The 25175-nt window shown below is 36.0% G+C and overlaps 2 protein-coding genes across 2 annotated transcripts; both read left to right on the plus strand.

The window, feature by feature from the left end:
- The first annotated feature begins 1062 nt into the window (after window positions 1–1062).
- LOC143576422 (beta-1,4-xylosyltransferase IRX9-like) lies at window positions 1063–3662 on the plus strand. Its single transcript, XM_077060513.1, has 3 exons — window positions 1063–1769; window positions 2446–2680; window positions 3513–3662. The coding sequence occupies exons 1-3, from the start codon at window positions 1081–1083 to the stop codon at window positions 3636–3638; spliced, it is 1050 nt and encodes a 349-aa protein (XP_076916628.1). The 5' UTR covers window positions 1063–1080; the 3' UTR covers window positions 3639–3662.
- A 13579-nt stretch (window positions 3663–17241) lies between these two features.
- On the plus strand, window positions 17242–21500 carry LOC143576431 (uncharacterized). The gene is made up of 7 exons (XM_077060520.1): window positions 17242–17341; window positions 18309–18482; window positions 18834–19106; window positions 19209–19243; window positions 19345–19504; window positions 19604–20178; window positions 21072–21500. Exons 1-7 carry the CDS (start codon window positions 17242–17244, stop codon window positions 21471–21473), a joined length of 1719 nt encoding a protein of 572 aa, XP_076916635.1. The 3' UTR covers window positions 21474–21500.
- Window positions 21501–25175: the final 3675 nt, after the last annotated feature.

The following is a 25175-nucleotide window of genomic DNA, read 5'->3' on the forward strand; positions in this document are numbered from 1 at the left end:
AATTTTGTTTGTTGTGGGACCCAGTTTGATTACTTTTAGTATTTTGGAGCTCAGCTGCAAGACTGTTGTAACTTAATTATATTTCGTTTGGTATCTATTGCGTTTGACGGTATATTGTCGGGCCGAAAACACTTCTCAGTTGGGGCTTATTTGTTTCAATGTATTTGATCATGTTGGATACAATTTTTAGACTATGATTCAATAGTTATAGTCTTTGCGTTACCTAAGCTTAGTCGGCTAAGAAGGCTAAGGTGCTTTTGGGTAGTAAGCTATAAAGAGTACATTTGAGTCCCACCTTTGGTGGGCTAAACTCGTAAAGTTTGTTTCAATCCTTGAAAGTTTATGAGGTGTTCCGAGTTCACGTCTTATGACTTCGACATGTAAACTCATAACACAACCCATGACCTGTTTTCCTCATGAAATGAGGGGCTTGTTTTCTTTTGCAACATAACCTCAACTTGAGAAAAATAGTTACGTCGGTTTCAACTCATAGACATTGATCTAGTTACTTTAATGCGGAAGAAGTCGGTTTTGATAAACATGTTTAAAACATATTATTATATAATTATAAAACTTAAGACTAGGGTATAACTTAATTTCCACACCAGCTATAGGTGATGATTTGTAAATCTCAACAACTATTTGGTAGCAAGTTCTTTCTTCTATGTCAAGTGATGCCATTGTCAAGCAATGTCTCATCTCCCGGTTGAAATAATATTCCACAAATAAGTAATAATCATTTGTTAAAAATAAAATTATTCAACTCTTGAATCTTGTACTTTATAATTTTATTATCATATCAAATATATATTATCTTAATCTTTTATGTATTTAAAATAAACACACTTGAGCATTTGTTTATGACATAAATTGACATCCAAACTACCATCCAATGAGTTCACTTTGTAGCAACCATAAACAACCTGCTACATCTAATTATTTTAAAACCAAATTACTTTTATACCCTTGCCAACTCTATAAACATATAAATCCATCCTTCTCATCATCATCATCATCATCATCATCATCATCATCATCATCATATCATCATCTTCATTCATCTTCCCTAAATTTATAGTCATGGGATCATCAGAAAGACCAAAGAAGAAAGTTCATCTATGGAAGAAAGCCACAGTCCATTTCTTGTTATGTTTCATCATCGGGTTCTTCACCGGCTTCGCCCCTACAAACAAACCTTCTTTTTCTACTAATCATGTTATTGCAACCACGGGCTCACCAGAGATTTCCCCGCCATCAGAGGAAATCTCTACAAAGCCAGTGGAACACGAACATGGGAATTTTGATAGGAGCGTATTGGATGAATCTTTAGCGATGAAAGTACAAGAAAGGTCTAGTCTTGTCCCAAAAGAAGAAAAAAGCGAAAAGAGTGACAAGGGCGGAGAGGTAAATTTGACCCCTCGAAGGCTTGTGATCATTGTCACCCCAACAAGCGATAAAGATGAGCTTCGAGGGGTGCTTTTGAGGAAAATGGCAAATACGTTGTCATTAGTTCCTCCACCATTGTTGTGGGTCGTTGTGGAATCACAGTCTGAATCCATAGAAGTATCTGATATTTTACGGAAAACTAATGTTATGTATAGGCATTTGGTGTTTAAGGAGAATTTTACTGATGTTGAGGCTGAATTGGACCATCAACGAAATGTTGCGCTTAAGCACATCGAGTATCATAGGTTAAGTGGGATTGTACACTTTGCTTCGCTCTATAATGTTTATGATCTAAGCTTCTTCGACGAGATAAGAACCATCGAGTAAGTTTTGTCCCTCTTTTGGTATTACAAGTTTTCAACATGTAGACATAAAAGTATTCAATACACGTACGTACACTTTAATATTTGCATATATAAATATATAATGCATAAGACTAAAAACTTGTCAAAAATACCTTTAATATAGAACATACCAAATTGTTTTATTTGAAAATTTTATATTATTTTTTGAATATATTATATTTGCTAGCTTATGATTTTTTTTTTAAATATAAATATACTTGACCTCACGTCCTCACTGGATACATATTATTAAACTTAATCGTGATGGGACTATTAACCTACCAGCATATAATGGAACTACTTAACCTACCTTACTTGCATATAGGTTCTAGGATTAAGAACTAACATATAAAATGTTTTTAGATCATGATAGGTCATTGAGCCGGATAGACTGTTTTTAGAAACCAGATAACGACACTGATAATATAAAAATTAAATTCACATCGTGCGTATATAATATTTAACTGCTTTATCTTTTGACGTGAATATGCAATATACATAGAATATGAAGCACGGAATAGAAAAAACATATATAGAGATTACACCGGTGTGACTCTTGTAATAATGTATAAAAGTTATATTGGATTTATGAAAGTTCATAGCAAAATTAAAATTTTAAATATTGAACTTATCGATGATTGAATTTTGGATGTAGGGTGTTTGGGACATGGCCAATGGCATTTTTATCGGCAAATAGACAAAGGGTGAAAATTGAGGGGCCAGTTTGTGACTCCACAGAAGTTATAGGGTGGCACTTGAAAAGTTTGAACAACTCAGCAGATGATGTTACCCGATCACCTGTTCATATCTCCACTGTTGGATTCAACAGTTCGATTTTGTGGGACCCGGAAAGATGGGGTCGTCTTTCCGCTGCTCAAGACACCTCTCAGGTACACTACTAGTTTATGCACAAAAGAATTTGAACCTGATATGAAAACCGAAACATTTAGAATGATTAATGAGACTGATATTAGTTTATAAAGCTGAGTATGAGAGTTGTTTTTGAGAGACTTGTGGGTACGAGACTGAATATTATATTAGTTTTTAATTTAGTTTGGGGAGCATCTCATTTATGTAATATATTGATTACCCAAGTTTACCCTGATTGAAATTGAATATATTATTAATCTTAAAACTCATAATAAAGGCATGTTTGGGATTCCATTTAGATCTCCTTATCTCCTTATTAGCTTTTTGTAAAACGAGATAAGGAGTTAAGGTGTTTGGGTATAATGTTAAAAAGGAGTTTTTAGTGAATAAATAAGGAGATAAGGATAAGTTAGTAAGGTGTGATTTATGAAAAAAAGAGATAAGGAGGAGTGAAAAGGAGATAAGGAGATGGAATCCCAAACACCCCCTAAATAGTATGTTGAGTTTGCTATAAATTTAAAATTATAAAAATAATAGAATTGTTAGAAGTATGGTCGAATATTTTGTATTACAAGTTGGACTTTTAAGTATACTAGATATCTGTGAACTGGATAGGTATTTTGTAACAGACACTCAACCGACAATCGATATGGAGTGTGGTTTTACAATTAGTTATAAGATTGAGATTACCAAAATCTGTCCGATCTCTAACCCATTGCGTTCCCTGTATCAAATATTACCAATTGGTCCTCGTTCTATTTAATTACACATTTCTCCTCTATTTAATCAGATAAAACCAAAGTGCCCTTGTATTGAAGTGTACCTTATGGTTTAAAGTAAATACATTTGCAGAATTCTATCAAATTTGTGAAAGAAGAAGTCCTTGAAGAGGAGACCAAATTGAAGGGGATCCCACAAGATGGTTGCTCCAAAATTATGCTATGGAACCTTCATATACCAAGAATACTTACAGGTTAATCAGTAAAACAAAACAAATGTATTTATAATACATTTGTTATTTTGTTATTAGAATGTAGATTTTGGTTGTTTTAATAAATATATTCATTTTTGTTTTTTCGGTTTATACATTTTATATTTTTAAGCACAAAGTATTAATAATACTTGTACCAATTAACATGAATATGATTAAAGGTAAATGAATATGATTAGTATCTTTGGATGTGTTCATGTATATAATATATTTTTCGTTTTTAGTGGTGATCAGTTAAAATTTTGTTTATTAAATCCGGTTCAATAAACGTGACAAATAATAATTAATCATATCAATTAATAATTATACGTAGCGGAATATATATAATTAATCAGCACCAAAAACTAAACCCGACAGGATCCGTTTACAAACAATACAAGTACGAGTCAAAACATTAAATATAAACTAACAATATAATTAAGTTTACCTCGGTTAATAATTAACCGGTTGAGACACCGAAGGCTAACGAATCGAGCTAGGTGACACAACGAGATCCAACGACCAATCAGTGGCGGTGCACGATGGCAACGACAGTGGTGGTGGTATCCGGACAATAGCGGCGGCGGCTTTGAGTGGCGACGGGCGACGACGGCTGGCGTCGGTGGCGCCGATGGTCGGGCAGCGGCGGTGGTGCAGGTTGGCCAGCGATGGGGTGGAGGAAGAAAGGAGATGGACTTGTTGATTAGCTTAGGGTTAAGGTTATGTCAATAACATCATGTTTTTATATAACCTTTAATTAGGTTTAACTAACTTAGTTAGTTATAAACCCAATGGGCCAACAAGTCCACTTTTTGCTCCAAATCCCGCTCCATGTAATTTCATCTCGTTAAAGTATCTAACCCGGTTAACTAACTTAAGCGGGTCAATGGCTCGTTACCTCACAGTGCAACTCTCACGGGTCATAACCCGGTTGGCCGTATTGACTTACCCGAACTGGTGCATAATTCCAACAGTCTCCCACTTGGACGATTTCTGGTTAAGTTACTCAATACTGACAGCCAGCGGTGATCTAGCTACACATAGCTGCCCCCAACAGGTTATAACATTTTAAATTTATTAACCAAAATAATCTTGGAATACACTATTGCAAGATAACGAATTTATGGTAATCGTTGTCATCTATCCTTTCTGTATAAGACATCAATTGAACAATGAGACATGGGTCAGGTTCAATCTCATATGGCGTTCAATCACTATAGTTCTCGATCAAGAGTCAAAGTGGTCCAATCAAACACACAGTAAGTTTGGGTGAGGCCTCACACTTACCAGTTTGAATCAACGACGGCGCCAAGATGTCTAACTGTTACATATCATGTAAGAGTATAGAATCCCATCTTGAATACATACAACTCCCACTGAACTTCAGATTATTCCCAACCAATGCCTTTATAGCTGGCTGTTACGCGACAGTGGTTGACATTGATCAAAGAATAGCCTTTAGTAAACGAAAGTTCTAATGTGTACCTCAGGTCTAAGGATACTAAATGAGTATACCAGTATCAAAACATCTTATGACTAAGATCCATGAAGATGATTTGATGCGAGTTACATCCAACGTCATTCATAATGAGGTCTGTGACTTTGGAAGTCAACTCCTTGAGTCCAAAGTCAGAATAGTCTTAATTCAGAGTCGTTCCCACGAGTCTGACCGACTACGGATAATTTAGAATACAATATTCATGGATTAAACGTATTAAAACGAACACAGTTATATCATTCAACATTTGCATTTAACCATTAAATCAAAAGAGAACTTAAAGTATAACTGTTTGAAATGTTCACACATCCAAATACTAAATCAAAATAAACTACTAGCTAATCTAAGACCGATAGCATATCTGTGATGATCATGCTTGTCCTGAGTCATCGGTTTAGTGAACGGGTCAGCTAGGTTTTGATCTGTATCTACTTTGCTTATTATGATGTCTCCTCGTTCCAGTATATCCTGTATATAGTGGAACTTACTTAGAATGTGTTTGGCCCTGTGATGAGATCTGAGCTATTTGGCTTGAGCAATGGCTCCTGTGTTATCACAGATTACGTCGATCGGTTTCAGAAAACTTGGAACCAGATCGAGGTGGGCTATGAATTTCTTCATCCAAGCAGATTGTGAGCGAGAAACATCTCGGTCATTCTGGAAGCTAGCATCAGTGTAACACCTTACAGTGAGTTTTTCTTCCACTCCTCCAAACACCAAGAACATGTCTTTTGTCCTTTTCAGGTACCTCAGAATGTTCTTCACAGCAGTCCAGTGGGCAATGCCAGGGTTCTGCTAAAAACGACTAGTCATGCTCAGTGCATACGAGATGTCAGGTCTAGTACATAACATAGCATACATGATAGAACCAATCACTGAAGCATATGTAATTGCTTGCATGTGCTTAGTTTCAATATCCGTTGCCAGAGATTGTGATTTATTCAACACGGTTCCTTTAGCCATGGGGAGAGCTCCTTTCTTGGAGTTATCCATATAGAAACGTGCCATTACTTTGTCTATGTATGTACTTTGACTCAGCCCTAGAAGCCGCTTAGACCTATCTCGGTAGATCTTAATTCCTAGAATATAAGCAGCTTCACCAAGATCTTTCATTGCGAAACAAGATCCCAACCATTTCTTAACTTCCTTAAGCATAGGGATGTTGTTTCCAATGATCAGTATATCATCCACATACAAGACGAGGAATGATATAGGGCTCCCACTAGCCTTTCTGTAAACACAAGGCTCATCTTCATTTTTGATAAAACCAAACTCTTTGATTTTCTCATCAAAATGAAGATTCCAGCTGTGAGATGCCTGTTTAAGTCCATAAATGGACTTATTCAGTTTGCACACCCTGTTAGGATATTTAGGATCGACAAAACCTTCAGGCTGAACCATATAGACATCTTCAGAAAGATGTCCATTAAGAAAAGCAGTTTTGACATCCATTTGCCATATCTCGTATTCATAGTACGTGGCTATGTCAAGTAATATCCTTATCGACTTAGTCATAGCAACAGGCGAAAAGGTTTCATCATAGTCAATACCCTGAGTTAGAATAAAACCTTTCGCGACTAGCCATGCTTTATAAGTCTGCACATTTCAATGCATGTCGGTTTTCTTCTTGAAAATCCACTTGCTCCCTACTGCCCGAAACTCAGGGGGTAGCTCAACCAAGTTCCAGACTTGATTGTCACGCATAGATTGCATCTCGGCGTTCATGGCATATTCCCATTTCTCATATTCCGGATCTAAGATAGCAGATTTGTAATTAGTAGGTTCGTCGCTTGACTCGGCTACTAAGAGGACCTCGGGACCATCTAGATGCCATAGGTATTTAGAGTTTGGTACGCGAGTCCTATTACTTCTGCGAACGCTTGTGTTCATGTCCGATGTATTAGCAACAACAACTTGTTGATCAGACGTTCCAACTTCATCAGCGGTAGTTTGTAGTTCTTGAATTTCTTGACGATCGACAATACTATCTCCAGTTCCTCGATCGAGAATTTCCTTCTCGAGAAAGTGGCCCTTCCTTTTGATAGAAATCACATTCATATCAGGATGGAAGAAATAATATTCACTTTGGTTATAGTATCCGACGAAAATAACTTTTACGCCGCGAGGATCGAGCTTCTCGTTAAAATCACTAGTAACATAAGCATCACATCCCCATACTCTAAGGAAAGACAAATTGGGTTTTCGCCCATGCCATATCTCATATAGGGTTTTGCTTACCTTTTTAGTTCGAGCCAGATTGACAATGCGGACGGCGGTCAAGAGGGCAAAGCTCCAAAAGGAGTGAGACAAGTTGGTTCTACACATCATCTATCGGACCATGTTTAGCAAGGTTTGATTTCTCCTCTCGCTCACGCCATTGTGTTGGGGTGTGCCGGGTGGAGTGAGCTATGAAACAATTCCACGCTCTTTCAGATGATGTATGAATTCTGAGCTAAGATACTCTCCGCCTCGATCTGATCGAAGCATTTTGTCACACCCTGGCTTAGGGCTTAGGTGTATGACCAATAGTTGGTACCTGTTTTGCAAATATATCAGAGTTACGTTCTTTTAGCGGAAGTCTTTTGAATAAAATATCTTTATATTGAAAACTCGGGATTTAATACCCTTTATATATTTCAAATACCTTTTCATTTGAAAGTATCATTCTTTATAATATTTGGAATTAAATATCTGAGCCATCAGATCACCTCTAATGACTATATCCCCAATCTTCTATTCTGTCTTGCTTGTCTGTTCTAACCTTTACTGTTTCCCTGAAACGTGGGGAAAATACGTCAGCTATGTGCTGGTGAATAACGCTGACTCAACAAAAAGGTTTTCATAATTCATCATACATAATCATATACAGATCATCTTCGTTATGATATAACACCAATAGCGTTCAACGACTCAGTGGGTCTCAATCCCATCTCATCGGAACTAAAAATACCAATAACGACATAATCGGACTTGCCTCGCCCTAGAGACAGTCACTTGCCTCATGGTCAGTATGTTTGTAGTGGCCCACTACAAATCATATATGAATGGATCCAGACACATGTATTTAGCCTGAGTGTTTAGTACTACCTTGTATCAAAACGTTTTAGAGGATTTGAACCAACCCTCATGCAAGTACTTTCATAATTCTTTACATATGGATAACAGTCCATAGTTTATAAGAGTAAACATAGAGGATACGTACCAATCCTCATATAAATCTTTTCTGACTCTTTTATATATGGATAACCCTTCATAGTAAATCCTTAAAACAGTACATAGACGTATTCATGACATAAAACATCTAAAAAGGTTGGACGTATTCACCTTTTGTTCTTGATCCGTGTATCTTTACTGATTTATGCATTCTTGCTATTTCGAACCTATAGTACGAGAATAACCTTTGTATAAATATCTAGATCAACGATCTAGGTTCAGACCTGCAATCTGTTTTGTATAGATTTAACCTTGACAATTCATTTGTTTCTATAAAACATTTGGACCTTAAGTCCCCTTTGTCTATTCATTAATCATATACTATGTTTCTTCTTCAGGAAGAAACATCTATACTGGGTTTCTTCTTCAAGAAGAAACATTAATTTTAACTATAACCTTTGCATACATTTCTTAATCATAAAGAAATATTATTTTATTCCTTACTTTTCTTAATCATAAAGAAACAATATTTTAACTAAAACCTTTACTTTTGAAAATCATATTGTACTTAACAGTGATCAAGGTTTGGGCTATACCCCCGACTATGGTCCAAGCCATTATAATAATAAAATAATACTTGAGCAGAACCCCTACCTTACATGGGTATTCTGAGTTATACGCTTAAGATTGATTGAGCAGCACTTCTACTCTCTATCGCGTTCTATAGCTTGAACCGTCAGAAATTTGCTTCTAACTCACTTAACCAATCTACAGGGCGTTAGAACCCCAAATTCTTGCACGTTTCTTGAGAAATCAGGACCTTAGAACGCCACAATGGTCGAGCACGCTTCCCAAGGTTATGTGTGTGTAAAGAAAAGTGTTTGTGGGATGAATGGCCTTCAAACCCATAGCTCCCCTTTTATAGGCATAATTTGGCCACCATCGCGTAGTGCGATGGGGCTTTCCCCTCGGCCATCGCGTAGCGCAACGCCGCAATTCACCAAAATCTGCCACGTGTTGACACGTGGATCCGGTTACTTAACCGGGTCATCGCGTAGCGCGATACCCCCTTCCTTCTGGATCATCGCGTAGCGCGACGCCTCTTTTTCTAAACTTCTGGGAAACACCATCGCGTAGCGCGATGATCATCTTGATTTCAACCCCTGGACTTTGTTAACTCATCACTTCTTGGTCCATCTTCCATAGTTCAAAAATACTAAAGCGGCCCTTATGCGGCTCGCGGTGATGCGAGCGTGCGAAGTGCCAAGTACGCCATCAAAACGCCACATTACGCCTATTGCCCGAGTCCGAGTCCGTGCGCATGCGCGTCGGGTGCTTCGCACCCTCCGCTAGGACTTGGAGAGTGGTTATCCACATAAGAATATTACTATGGAAACTCTCTTCCTTATAAAAAGCTTCCATTTTCTTTCTTGTTTCCATGTGGGATGAACTTCTTTTCCTTATTTACACCCATGTGGAATACTTCCACTTTCTTCCAACTTTCCATGTGGGATGGATCTTCCTTAACATAAGATGTCTTATTTTTCCTTGTTTTATTTCTTTCCCATTACTTTTCTTAAAAATATTTTTGGTCCCTTAACTTTCAAAATTTACATCTTTGGTCCAAAATAAATATGGAATTTTTTTCGAAATATTACACATTTTAATAGTTTTCCCGAGTTGGTTTTCCACTTCATTTTGAAACTCTTTGAACTTTTCAAAGGTTTCATGCTTGTGTTTCATGAGATACACATAGGCATATCGAATGTAATCATCAATAAAAGAAATGAAGTATCTTTCATGATTCCTAGACATGGTTCTGAAGGGACCGCATACATCAGTATGTATGATTCCAAGCAGATCCTTTGCTCCTTCATTCATATGAGTGAAGGATCCTTTGGCTAGTTTACCAGCTAAGCAGGATTCGCAGTCATCAAAAGAGTCCGGTCCTATGGATTCAAGAATCCCTTCGGATTGGAGTCTCTTAACTCGTGCCTTGCTTATGTGGCCAAGTCGGCAATGGCATAGAAATGTATCATTGATGCCAGATCTGATATGTTAAGAAAGATTATATACATTATTGTTTATTTGAACATCAACCTCATAAATACCATTTCGATGTTTAGCCTCAAAATAAAGGATATCATTCAAGTAGGCAGAAATAGCATTACTATTAAAAACGTACTTAAATCCTTGTTCAAATAATAAAGAAACTGAAATAATGTTTCTGGTCAAACCAGGTGCAAACAAACAGTTATCCAAAGTAACTACAAGGCCAGACGGACAAGCAAAACGATATGTGCCAGTTGCAAGAACTGGGACTCTCTTCCCATCACCAACGATGAGTTCCATGCTGCCTTGTTTCAGCTTCTTCCAGTTTTCAGGCTCCTGCAAGACATTAACGATGTGGTAACCACATCCGGTATCAAATACCCATGTGTTGCTAGAGACAGTGAAAAGTTCAATAACGTAAATAGAAATACCTTTAGAGGAGCTTTCACCATTGGTCCTCTGCCTTTTCAGCTCAGCAAGGTAGTCGGGACAGTTACTTTTCCAGTGTCCCATTTTGTTACACTTGTAGCACTGGCGCTCCCCAGGAGGCGGCGGTGGTACCTTTGCAACACCTTTGTTAGTGTTGGTGGCAGACCTAGCAGCAACAGTAACCTTTTTCTTACCTTTACCGTTATGACCCTGGTTCTTGGGTTTAGGCTTGACGACACCAGCAGATCGAACCGTAAGGTCTTGATTGTTTTTAGCGGGAATATTCATCTCAGCCGTCTTGAGGATTCCATGAAGCTCTAGCACTGTCTTCACCCAGCCATTCATATTGAAATTCATTACGAACTGGTCGTAAGAGCTGGGAAGAGAGTTCAAGATGAAATCCGCTGCCATTTCATCTGACAGGGGATAATCAAGTTTTCTCAGTTGTTCGATGTACCCTTTCATCTTGACGACATGCGCACTAACAGGTGATCCTTGTTCCATTCTGCAGCTGATGAGCTGCTTCATGGTGTCATAGCGTTCTTGATGGGCTTGTTTCTGGAACATGCCTTTCAGTTGCTCAAGCATCTCATAGGCACCAAAATCTTCCAAGCCTTTAGCAAGCTCGTAAGACATGGTGGCTAGCATGATACAGGCGACTTCAGCAGAGTCATCCATATGTTTGTCAAGAACCCTCCCGGCATCAGTAGTATTGTTTTCACGCTCGGTTGGAACAGGTCCATCGAGAACATGGTGCTTCTTTGCTATCTTGAGAACAAGTCCCAAGTTGCGGTGCCACTCAAGAAAGTTGGTGCCATTCAACTTTTCTTTCTCAAGGATAGCCTTGAGGGTGAATGAGGAGTTATTATCAGTAGACATCTGTTCAATTAAGCAAAAGTAAATTTTATTAGTATTTTCGATGTTTTAATCCTATTATTAATGACCCAATGACATTAGTAAATAGAAACTTGAGAATTTGGCTTCCAGTTACTAATGGCAGCTGTAACATACAACATTAGTAAGTGGTTAGGCAGACAAACAACGATTGCCAATTATGGATAGAGCACAACTCTCGTTTATGAGGCCTATTAAGACAACATTTGCCTAAGTAGATACGTTTAGCCTCATCTATGCCCACCTTAGTCTCCAGACAGCTGTAGCGCGTAACAAGAGAGTAAAGTAATAGTCGCCTTAGTATAGTCACTTGTGAAAGAGCCGGATGTGTCAACAAAACCCTTTCACTTTGAAGGGATAGGCTAGAAATCAAGTGCGGTGCTGTAGCTCCAAACACTTGAAGTTTCGCAGTATGCATCAAGTGTGACTCATAGTAGGATGACATAGATTATTGATTTAAATTGGGATTAATTTTAAATATTACCGAATAGAGTAAAAGTCTAGTTTTACTTTATTGATCGAGACAACTTGATGAACCCTTTCATCTCTCAGGACACTTAGTTTTATATAACCTATTAAAACTAAGTTTGTCATGATAATACCAACCAATTTTAAGTTAATAGTTTTACCTATTAAGTTATTAGTTATGAAAATTAAATTTAGTTTAATTTTGCAAAACTTGATTGGTTAATTTATGTTAATATATTTGGTATTAGGTTGGTGGTATTATAATCCTATTATAATCAAGCAAGCAACCAAAATAGCAAACAGAATATGTAAATCTTAAATGGCCAAGATTAGTGATTGATCTTGCTAGAGCCTATTAGCAAGATCAATCGGGTCAAGGGGTCACAACACAAAACAACCACAAGGATGGACTCTTGGTGCATCCCGTCATCTTTGGTAACTCCCACTGGCTTCAAGAACTCCATGAGCTCGTCCTCGTCCTCGGTTTCCTTCGGGTCTTTTTCATTATAAAATTACACTAATACAAGTAATGAAAAACTAAACCCTATCTATTACAATTTTGAACCATCAAGGTGGCCAAAAACCATAAAATAAAAGCGAAAACCAAATACAACTTTTGAACCATCCATATGGCCAAAATAAAAATCATTCAACCAAACAAACAAGGTCGGGCCAGATTTACATATTCAACGAAAAATAAGTCGGGCAATATTTTGGTCAAATAAAATAAATAAAATTTTGACCGAACTAAAATTGCCCTAATATTTTATCTAGATTAAAAACGTCAACTACCTTGAAGTTTATGATGTAGAACTGGTGAAAATACCATATTCGACTTGTATGTTGTAACCAAGGCTCTGATACCACTGTTGGGTTTCAGTGGTGATCATTTTAAATTTTTTTTATTAAATCTGGTTCAATAAACGTAACAAATATTAATTAATCATATCAATTAATAATTATACGCAGCGGAATATATATAATTAATCAGCACCGAAAACTAAACCCGACAGGATCCGGATACAAACAATACGAGTACGAGTCAAAACATTAAATATAAATTAACAATATATTTAAGTTTACCTCGGTTAATAATTAACCTGTCGAGACATCGAAGGCTAACGAATCGAGCTAGGTGACACAACGAGATCCAACGACCAATCAGTGGCGGTGCACGACGGCAACGACAGTGGTGGTGGTATCTGGACAACATCGTCGACAGCTTTGAGCGGCGACGGGCGACGACGCTGGCGTCCGTGGCGCCGACATGCGGCGGCGACAAGCGCGGTGGTCGGGCAGCGGCGGTGGTGCAGGTTGGCCGGCGATGGGGTGGAGGAAGAAAGGAGATGGACTTGTTGATTAGCTTAGGGTTAAGGTTATGTTAATAACATCATGTGTTTATATAACCTTTAATTAGGTTTAACTAACTTAGTTAGTTATAAACCCAATGGGCCAACAAGTCCACTTCTTGCTCCAAAGCCCGCTCCATGTAATTTCATCTCGTTAAAGCATCTAACCCGGTTAACTAACTTAAGCGGGTCAATGGCTCGTTACCTCACGGTGTAACTCTCACGGGTCATAACCCGGTTGGCCGTATTGACTTACCCGAACCGGTCCATAATTCTAACATATATATATATATATATATATGTATGTATGTATATGTATGCATGCATGTTGCTTGGCTTAATTTGATTATTGTGGCTGTCAATTTCGTAATCTAACGGTGTAGAAAAACAAGATTCGTATCTGATCTTGAATTATGAAAATTTATTTTTACCTATTCAAATATGTCCTATAAACATCTCTCATTACATATACAATAATGCTATGATCGGGAAAGGTGGAATCGTTGAGAGTTAATTGTTTCTTGAAAAAGAGTCAGTTTTATCTTATTCTAGTAGTTCCCATACTTCCCTTCTCTATTAAGTAGGACAACTTAAAAAGTTTATGATCAATGAAATGATGAAAATAGGAAATAAAGATCATCTAAAAATCAAGATAAACTTCAATCGTTTTAAAATAACAATTACAAAATTGCTAATATTAGAACTTTGAAGCATGCTACGCCATGCCAAATAAAGAACATGTATAGATATAGTTCTACCATCTCAAAATGCATGATACCAACAACGGTTGGAAACTTGGAATATTATAAAATCAAATAATATTATCAAGGATATTTGCAAAGAATTTTCTACACAAGTGGCTATAACTATTTGTGGATTCTAGACTTTTGTATGCCGTTACTAAAATCATGTTTTTTCTACTTTTAGTCAAATTATATGTAACATTAGTTATTATATATGTTGAAATAATGATACGACTAGTATTATCTTTATTGGACTGTTTTTTGCTTCTTTAAGTTTGGTGTTTCAAAAATGATCAGTCTTGCGTGTTAATTTTGTTGAAATTTTACATAAACGGTATAAATAATATAAATAATAACTATATTAAAAAAACAGAAACTTTAACCCAATAATAACTTGCCTTTTAAAACTTGCGTTTGAGCCAACTTTTTAAAACATTTTATTTAGCAATTAGCACCACTTTATTTATTCGTTCGATGAACATAATATTCACTTTACATCATTTTCTTTGGTTATAAAGCTTATACCTTTTTTCTTTATTATTGATGAAGGTTGGATGGCTAATCTAAACAAAGAAGATGATTATTAGACTATATACAGTGCTCGCCTGCTCGATAGAGAACTTAGGGGGTGTTTGTGATTCCTTACTTATTTTGGCCTCCTTATAACTTATGGAAAAGTCATAAGTTACAAAGTTGTAACTTATGAAACTTCCCCCTCACATTATAAGCAATCTCAAACACCTTTTAACTTTTTAAAAAGATAATAAGTCATAAGATGGTGAAAATAAGCAATCCCAAACACTCCTTAAAAGTAAAAAAAACGTCTTTCTATGATATTGCCATTTAGGTATGGATGCCTTGATTAATTTTTACTTAAAAGCATGTAAGAGTTTATTATTATTTTATTAAAAATATGTGTAAAAAATGTGATTGGTTGGATTAAAACTATGACCTCACATCTTGAACCTCCTTTCTTGCCTTTGGCATAATTGTTTGACAAACAAAAGAGGATCAGGTTGTCCACGATGGAGGGGCAACGTTGCTCCTTCACGTTATCGTCAGGTAGGAAACGAGGCCTTGAAGCCCTTCTCCATAACGCCTCACTGTGGTTTATCGCCCCTTTGTTGCCCCATCATATATATACACATATATATGTATGTGTGTGCATGTGAGAGAGAGAAGATGTGGCCCTACCTCACCCTCAATGTTGCCACTTCTTCACAACACCCCCTCCTAAATCGCCCCCCCCCCCCCCCCCCGCCAATCAGTGTTCCTCCCCCAAATCGCACCCCCACCCCCCAACACACAATGTTGCCACTTCTTCACAACACCCCCTCCTAAATCGCCCCCCCCCCCCCCCCCCCCCAATCAGTGTTCCTCCCCCAAATCGCACCCCCACCCCCAACACACATGCACACGCACACAAAGCCCCCAGTGGACAGCCTTACTGGCTTGTGACCTACCCCACTACAACTAACCTTTGACCATTTGTAATGGGTTAACACCCACATCCATCTCAACATGTGGCAACGCCTCACATACCATTACTAGTAGATATTTTTAACATGTGAATGACATTTAAGTTGGGTAAAAACGGATGTGAGGTGCAGAGAACGTTGACTGTTTGTGTATTTAACGCAATGGATCATTATCAATCTGTCATGTCATTTTTCTTTAAAACTAAAAAATATTATTATTATTATTATTATTATTATTATTATTATTATGTTATTGTAAAAATGTATTTTAATAGTCACAACTTTGACATTTTAGCCTAGATTAATCTCAACTAAAAAATATTTACTACCCCAACTTCGAACATACTTTCCTTAAACGATCTGATACTAAGTGAACGTTACCTTAGATAGTTTTTGTTGACTTGGACTGCCACGTAATCAATAAACACCATCAAAACTTCGTCACACATTAGACCACGTCATCAAAACTTTAACTTTCTTTTACCACGTCAGCAAAAATCATCTGAGTTAATGTTTATTTAGTATGAGACTGCTAAATAAAAATATGTTGAAAGTTAAAACCGTTCCCTTATTAAAATCAACGCTCTATTTTATTGTTAGAGAAAATTACCGTTTGAGTCATTGTGGCCTTTAAGCGGAGTCACGTTGAGTCCCTGTAAAAAAATTGACCTGTTTGAATCCCTGACGTTTAAAAACTGAACTGGTTGAGTCCCTCTGTTAGAGTGCCGTTAGTTTTTCCATCCAAAAACGTTTTAAATTACTACTATACCCCTGCCTTAATTATAAGTTCTGAATAAATAAACATATGAACCCTAATTCATCTTTCTATCCATTGTTGTTTCTTCTTCTTCTTCATCGCTGCTTCAATTGGAGCCTTAAGTACTTGTTTCTTCTTCTTCTTTAATTCGATAGGTTTTCAAAGTAATTAACGTCTTTGATTGGAGACGAAGAAGATGGATGAAGACCAGCGAAGAAGATGGAGGCAAGCACGAACGACCAGCAAAGAAGATGGACGAAGACCAGGCGAGCACGGTTCAGTTTCACGTATCCTCCACGCTCCACCGTTTATTGCTATTCACCTATCATGCTCACCATCATGCTCTGTATGTCACGGCTGCAAGTTGACGACAGGTTAGGGATGTCAACGGTGAAGAGTGAAGACAAGGCTGCAATATGATGTTAGGGTAAATATGATAGAATAAGGAAATTGACAGAAATACCCTTCGATTTAAAGTATTACTAACGGCTGTTAACTTGTGGGGACTCAACCAGTTCAGTTTTTAAACGTCAGGGATTCAAACAGGTCATTTTTTACAGGGACTCAACGTGACTCCGCTTAAAAACCACAAGGACTCAAACAGTAATTTTCTCTTATTGTTATTATTATTATATAAATTATTAATACAAAGACTATAACGTTGAGCCTAATTTTGAGTGTACCGCCTTGTGTTGTAAATTCAAAAACTCATTCCTTCCCATATTCTCTCTTTCACACACTCACTCTTGATATTATTCATAGATTATTTCAGATCAAAATTAGGGCTTCAATGGAAGACACTACCGGAAACAATCTTCAACTGAAACAATCCGTTTTATCTCACTCCGATGATCCAATTATCTCCGTTTCGTCTGATCACCGATCTTCAGGTTAATGTTTCTTGTTAGATTAGACACGATTCAGCTCCGATTCGTTATGAATTTAACGTAACGGGTGTGATGGTAGTTGGTTACTTAGGGTTTAAGCTGAATTGATAGAGGATTAGGCTAGTCTTGATTACGTGTCATGTGATTCTTTCTTTAATTTTCAATTACTTCCAAGATCAGTTTTGACCGAAATTAGGTGAAATCGAATCGGCAGCCTTTAGATTTTCAATTAATCAACGCCTAATTATACAACACTGGTTTTGGAAATATTTGCTGCAAAGTTATTATTTTTTACTGTTTTTGCGAGTCTCTTGTAACAGGTCCTGTTTTGTATTGGTAGTGTTTCGTCTTCTTTAGTTCCTTGCTAGTGGAGGCTTTTTTTAATTTAACTTTTGCTGTTGATAAAATCAGTCATTGTTTTTTATGTAGCCTGTTATGAGAAGCAAGGGGGCATAAATCCCTATTGAGTTAACTTAGGCTTGTGAATAGGTGTATAGCTTGGGTATTATTGTGACCTGTGATAAGGGGAGATCAAGCTTTTTTCATTTGAGGGCAAAATATAGTTAAGGTAAAAGAAAATGACTAATGATGAATTGATGAAAAAATAGCATGTAGCGATTCAATCACTACATAAGTAGCTAATGAACTCATGGTTATAATTGATTCATGAAACTGGCATGTTTTTAATTTTGTGCATACATGTTTTTCATCTGTGCTAGAAGCTGTTTGATAAAATGTGCATTTGATTTTTAGTTATATTTTTTAATGAATTCGAGTAAATGGTATTGAATTAAGTTTGGTCTAGCAGTTAATGCTATTGAAATATGGTTGGTCTAGCAGTACAGTTTATTATTTATAGGTGTGGTTTATAATGTTATTTGAACCTGAACAGTTTTTGAGACAGTAATTATTAGTTTAGTTGATTTGGTTTATGTTATAATTAGCTTAATTCATATTGTACTATATCCAGGATCCGTGGAAGAGATGGGTTTAGTTGAGACTGAAGCTGATAAATCTACAAGTGAAGATTTTGAAGAAATGCCTACACCGTTGGAAACACCAGAACCCGAAAAGCCGAGAAACAATGCAAAATTCAACTTACGCAAAAGTTTAGCTTGGGACAGTGCCTTTTTCACCAGTGATGGTATGTTATAACTTAAGGCGTTTTACATTTTTAATGCTGTTGCTTCTTTTATTTTGGAGGGTTCTTAAAACTAATTTCTGGTTATAGTGGCAAGTTTTTGCTTATGATTATTTATTTATTTTTAAATGTCTTTGACACTAGAAAATAATAATAACCAGTTCTGGATAATGAGGTTTATATTTGTACAACTTCAAACATCAAAAGCAAATATAAAACTGTATTTTTAAAGTCCAATTTGTAGCAACTTATTATGTGATTTTGATTATTATCACATAACCATTTTCAAAGCACACATCCAAACATCTCGTTAATCTTGCTCATGTTAGGAATCACTTTCTGTGTTGTACGCAGGTGTTCTTGATGCAGATGAGCTTTCAACCATGATTGAAGTAGGTGAAAAGAGTGTAAAACATCAACTACCAGGAATCGAAGAAGAAGTATACAAATCAATGGATTCAATTTCCACATTTGAAAGTGATAATCTGTCATTAGATTGCCTTGAAGCTGAACTATTTGAAGACATTAGAGCTTCAATCCAGAAATCTAATAAATCAACTAATGCTAATAATCTAAGTATCAAGACGCCATCAGGAAAGAAAAATTTCCAACCAAAAATTAGCAGTTGTGAGTATACATTCTTTATAATAGTTAGTTTTATACTTATAGCGAATATTATAGGTTTAAGTTCAAATCACATTTCTATGTTGTGTTCTGTTTTTCTTACAGCTTTAAAGAAGGCGGATCTTGATTCTGGAAAACGGGTATATTACTTTGATTCCTTCAGTTGAGATATGGGTCGATTTGGTTTATGTTTTTAATTCTAATATTATTCTGATTTTGTGTCTGATATGTTTAAATGAAGCTTGGCACAAGAACAAAAGATAACATTTCATCAATTCCACAACCTAAGATAATCAGCAGACTGAACTTGAACCAGAGCTCCACATTAGCATTAACCAAAAGAGCTTCTTTGAGTGTTAGTCAAGCAAAAAGGGATCAAGATGTTGCAAAGAAAGCTCATGGTAACAACAAGATTCATCTGTATTCTCATAAATTACAACTTGCCCTTGTTCTTATTCGAAATTCGAAATTTGCATTTATTTTCATGTTGGATGTTACAGTTACACAGAAAGGAACCCAAATAACAAAACCATCAACTATACAAGGATCAAAGGCAACCGGAGTGATTGATCCTCGAAGGGCAGTGCCAAAGCCTTCAATTAGTTCCAAACCATCTTCTTTGGGTTCTTCAACTACCCTCAAAACGGACCCCACAAGACCATCTTCATCATCTAGCAGCTGCTCTTCAGGAACTGAAGTAAAAGCAAACATTTCAAGAAAGAAAGTTGTTTCCAAAACCGCCAAACTTACAGCTGGATCAGTAATCCCCAAAACGCCTTCAAGGGTTAGCATGAATAACAAACAACCATCTGCAAGTTGTAATCTTTCTTCAAGTATATCGCCTGCAAGTTCTATTAGTGATTGGTCTCCAGAATCAAGGGGAAGCAGTGTAGACGCTAGTGTTTCTTACAGATCTTTTGATGGTGATACTGCTGTCCAGTCAGCTTTGAGTAATCTTCCAATGCCTCGAATCTTGAGTCAAAATGGATGTCAAACTGCTTCACTTTCTCGACCTCCTACAGCTCAACCAACAGGGCTTAGAATGCCATCCCCGAAGATCGGGTTCTTTGATGGGGTTAGTTTCTAATTATGGTTGGGGTTTGGGTTGGCGGGTTGGTATGGCTTAATTCGAACACAACCCGCTTAGTTAGTTTAATTGAAAACTCAAGGAGTCTAGGTTAATATGGACATGCTTATACATGTAACCTTCGACACAAAACGCGTTTATATAGACGGGTCAAAAGGGGTTGTTTAGGTGAAAAAAGTTTGAGCTTTTAAACGTGCTTAACTTATAATTTGTAGGTTTTTAATTTTTAAATTTTAAACGAGTTGGCAGCTTCACCTATTTATACGCAACCAAACCCGAACACTACATGGTGAGTCAGGTTAGGGGTTTAAACAAGCCGGGCTTGACTAGGCTCAAGCTCGTTTAACTTAAAGTGCTTAAGCTCAAGCTTGGCTAATGACTAGTTTTTCAAGACCAGGCTCAAGTGCTCAACTCGTTTATTATTTATTAATTAATTTATATACAAATTTATATTTATTATACATATATTTTAATTATATTTTCTTGTATAATATGATATATCATGATTTAATATATAATAATTATTAAATGAAGATGTATTAAATAAAATTTATATAAATAACAGACTCGTTTAGGCTTGTGAGTTGGTTTGAGCTCGATAAGTGAAACTCGGGCTCGTTTTAAATACAAGCTTATTTTTAGATTCAAGCTCTAGCTTTTAGTGAGCCCGTTTACTTGTTTAGACCTTATCCTAACCTGATATTTTCGTGTCGGGAGTTGATATCCTTACTTTTAATACTCTTCCTTTCTTATTTCTTTTGTTCTTTCAAAAGACATGCCAAACATGGTGATCATAAATAACATACTCTTGATCACTTTTGAAATTTATGATATGACAATTTAATGTGAGGTTTTCCTAAACTATGTTATCTGTTATGCAGGGAAAAACAGGTGTTCGAACACCAACCGGAGGCATAAGATCCCAATCTACGTTGCCAAATGGTCCAACAATCTCAAACAGTGCCAAATTTGGAAAGATTCCACCACCTAAAGCAACTGTAACTCACGCAAACATGAAACCGAATCCCCAAAAAGGCGTTCTTAAACCATCTCAAGAACAACCAATTTCAAAACCGAAAACCAAAAGTAACATTGCTGCAATCTCTGATGTTTTGGATCATAAGAGTGATAATAATACATCAATAACAGATGGCACAAGGACTCCATTTGCTGTTAAGAATTCTGTGTCTGATACCAATGGGACTGGTATGGACGTAACCGAAAAATCAGTCAACTTTCCTCTTTTGGAAAGTCAACAGAGTGAGAATAGTGAGGTTGTTTGAAGTTCTTGAGGAATCATATATAATCAAGTTGATTATCTTTGCCTCTTAGGTGTAACATTTTATAACAGTTCTTGAAGTGCTTGATTTTATGTTGTTTTTGTCTAAATACTACCTTAAGAGTTGCTCCTGAGTATTTTGGAAATTAACAAAGTTATTAATATTTATACAGGAGATGTTTTAAATAGTTGAGACAACCCAAGCATTTGAATATTTTTTTTTCTTTACTTGCATTTCTTTTACACTGCATTCTTGAGTTTTTTATTTAATAGTTTGGAAAAGAAAAGATAGAAAATTTTTTTTTTCATTCTTGAGTTTTTTCAAAAGAAAAGAAAGAGAATGTAAAGAAAAGTTAGGGTTTTTTTCCTTCAAAACTTTCCAGCCAAATATGGCCTGATTTGGAAGGAAAGTTTATAGCCATGCATAATATTACTAATTTACCCTATCTTTTTCTTCCTATCTAACGCAATACTGAGGACATGATTGTAAAGTTACCATTTTTTTTCCTATCTTTTCCTTCCTATCTAACTCAAGAATGTAATTAACACTTTCTTTTCTTTTATTTTAGCTCGAGAATGCTTTTTAAATAGATAATTTCTTTTCCTTTCTTACTCTATCCAATCTTATCATTTCTTTTCCTTGTATTTTAAACCCACGAATGCAATAGCATTTAGATTTTCATAGGTTGTTGCTTGATCGTTTGTTTCGAGCATGTAAAGCGATTATGAAGTAAAACAAAGTATCATAAATACACGTATAAATTTTAGGGTATATGCTTAAAACACATCATGTAGTAAAAAATAAAAACATTGCAAGATTTGGAATGTATTTGTTGGATGTACAACAAATAAGTTGTTACATTTTTATTATTTAAAGATTATTACTTTTTGATTATAAAACAAAAGACATTGGTAAAGGCTAGATCATAGATGTGTTTTAAAACATAACTTCTTTTAAGTTTCCTAAAATAAATCTCACATGCAAATTTTTTTTTAATTCTGTGTCCATGGTGGTAGGATAACAAGAATGGACTATACATAACAAAAAGAATGCATTCGTAGACTGAATATAATAGGACATCTACATCTACAATTTCATTTCTTGATATATACCAAAATCATCGAAGAATAGAGGCTAAGTATGAAAATTGCGACAAGAGTAAGTGAACGAGTAAGAACACACATTTGAAGTGTTTCTATTAAGTTAGTTAAAAAGATTTTTCTGTGATCTCTTGGTACCTACCTATGATAGTGACTTATAACTTCTTCTTAAGACCAAATAAAGTCGTTGTCTGTGTGGGTACGGTTTGATTATAGGTCGATGTTACACCAACAAATACAAATAATTCAAAGTAATGTTTTTTGGAAAATAAAAATTCAACAATTTTCGTTTTAAAATTTAGTCAAACATGAACGCATCAAGCTCGAGTTAAGTAACTATTTCCAAATGTTTTCTAGTTTTAATTTTAGATTCAAATGTTTAATTTTAGGTCCGTAAATAAACACGTACGTACTCGTTCGTTTATCTTTTATCAAACAAAAGAATAGATTCTCTTTTCCGTATTCACATTTCACTAATTAAAAAAATTAATGTTTCGTGTGAAAACACAGTTATACCCTTCTAACTTGCTTTCTTGTGGTTGATGATATTAAAAATTTGAGCCATGTTGTCAAAATCATAATCATCATTTGGGATAATAATAATAATAACAACAAATATATCTTTTTAACTGTTACTTTTTCTTTATTTTGTTCATATGTATAATGAGTCCACCTTCAATATCAATTACAATTAGAGCATTCAAAATTCAATTCATGGTTATGAGTGGTTATGACTTCAGAGTATAAGAAATAGAAAATATTAGGTATGTTTATACATTTGAGGATATATTATTCATACTGTATAAATTTTAATATTTTTTGAAAGTGCCTGTGAATGAAAAAAGAGATAAAAGATAATAATATAGGTATAATAAATATTATTTGATTAAAAATAAGAGAGAAAATGTAGTGTTTTTTAATGTAATTATATAGATATGAATGTAGAATAAGATATAAATGCTCTTGTCCCATTATCATTTCATTAAAACCTTCAAAGTCATTCTTCATTCTTCTTCCCATCTTCATCTAGTCGTCTCTCACTCTCTCCAATCACACATTACTTTCTACAATCAATCTTTACGATCAAGAAAACCCATAATTTCAAGAAACCCAATATTCAATCTTTACTCAACAAACTGAAGAACAACAATACCTTTTTCAACCCGTTTGTTATTTTCATCAATCATCAATTTCTTGACACAATTTCCTCATTTGGGTCTTCCTTCAAACCCTAAATTAGGGTTCATGTCTTATCACCCTCATGAAGAATTACATCGAATGATTTTGCATAATCGGTTCCAGTATGGCTTTGATTTCACTAAGTTGGATATGTAAATCGTTAACGTGCTCATCAAAACCAGATTTAGAGGGGCAGGTGTAGTCGGTGAGTGATAAAGGTCGAGTTGTAATTATTCTTAGGAGAAGCTGGCCGAAGAGGAAGAGTTGTGACATGGGTCGAGTGTGTGTACGGAAAAATATGTTTTCAATAAACTAGTATAGAGAGAGAGAGAGAGAGAGAGAGAGAGAGAGAGAGAGATATTCATGAGAGGAAGGGGAGCTGGCCTTCATTTCCGGCAACCTTCTAACATACAAAGGTGACAGCATTGACCAACGTGATCGGCTCACGATGATACCGGACAACGGGGTGGATCCACCGGTGGTTTCGTGTTTGACAATGGAGACATCTTTGTTGTTCATAGTCTGACGAGTATTAAATAATGATAATATAGCATTTTATATGTAAAAAAGACAACTTTGCCATGGCCCAACTCTTTTCTAGCAGTCAAACAAATGTTGACTTGACGGCCTGGAACAAATTACATCAAAGTTACAACGTCGGGGCTTAGGGTTAAATTGAAATGGGGTCGCGAAGTGTTTTTTAGCATTAACCACAAGGGTGCAAACCGCATGTAACTTAAAGTAAAAAACAAACCCTTTCAGTCTTCATTCGCAAATACACTCTTTTTGTTATATATGTAGATGGATCATGTATGCTACCTGGTAACAGTTTACCAACAACTGAAGCAGAGTGTCTGCCAATGCCTACTTGCACTTGGGTTTGATCTAGATAAGATACGTTTTGTACTAGTCGCTTCTGCGTGTTATGGGGATAATGTAGTAACAAGATCCACCAGATTCAGCTGGCATCACAATGAAACTTTGTAGGAAGAACTTGACCGAGCACGCCTTCCATTGAAGAAAGAGAAACATCTACGCGTTGTTCATAAGTTAAAAGATGATGGATACATAAGTAGCAAGGTCCATTCGGGTATGTTGGTTTGTGGTCAATCTAGTGACATTCGTCAATTTCGTATTCGTGTTTGTTTGTTTACCTAATTCGGGATGGTTCAGATATTTCGTTATTAATAAAACACGCATTTATTAGTATTGGTTGGTGTTTAATTCATTTTATATTATTATGTCATTTAAACAGGTCAAACAATCCATAAATTCGCTTATTTTGGCTTAAAAACGCATTTTAGAAAGTTCAGGGGCTAAATATGTCAAAAATCATAGTTTTTGAGAAAACCCTCTTTTCGCGCTACGTGAAGGGGAGTACTTTAGGTCGTCACGATACGTGACAGGACGTCAGATCAACAAACTT

This window comes from Bidens hawaiensis, unplaced genomic scaffold, assembly GCF_021521415.1.
Source record: "Bidens hawaiensis isolate Kalapana, Puna unplaced genomic scaffold, B.hawaiensis_p1.1 tig00028119_1, whole genome shotgun sequence".
NCBI classification, from domain to species: domain Eukaryota; kingdom Viridiplantae; phylum Streptophyta; class Magnoliopsida; order Asterales; family Asteraceae; genus Bidens; species Bidens hawaiensis.

Coding starts and splice junctions, on each gene's coding strand:
- LOC143576431 (XM_077060520.1), top strand. CDS start 17,242: ATGGAAGACACTACCGGAAACAATCTTCAACTGAAACAATCCGTTTTA. Junction 19,244..19,344: donor ATCTTGATTCTGGAAAACGG/GTATATTACTTT, acceptor GTTTAAATGAAG/CTTGGCACAAGAACAAAAGA. Junction 19,505..19,603: donor TGTTGCAAAGAAAGCTCATG/GTAACAACAAGA, acceptor TGGATGTTACAG/TTACACAGAAAGGAACCCAA.
- LOC143576422 (XM_077060513.1), top strand. CDS start 1,081: ATGGGATCATCAGAAAGACCAAAGAAGAAAGTTCATCTATGGAAGAAA. Junction 1,770..2,445: donor GACGAGATAAGAACCATCGA/GTAAGTTTTGTC, acceptor TTTTGGATGTAG/GGTGTTTGGGACATGGCCAA. Junction 2,681..3,512: donor CTGCTCAAGACACCTCTCAG/GTACACTACTAG, acceptor ATACATTTGCAG/AATTCTATCAAATTTGTGAA.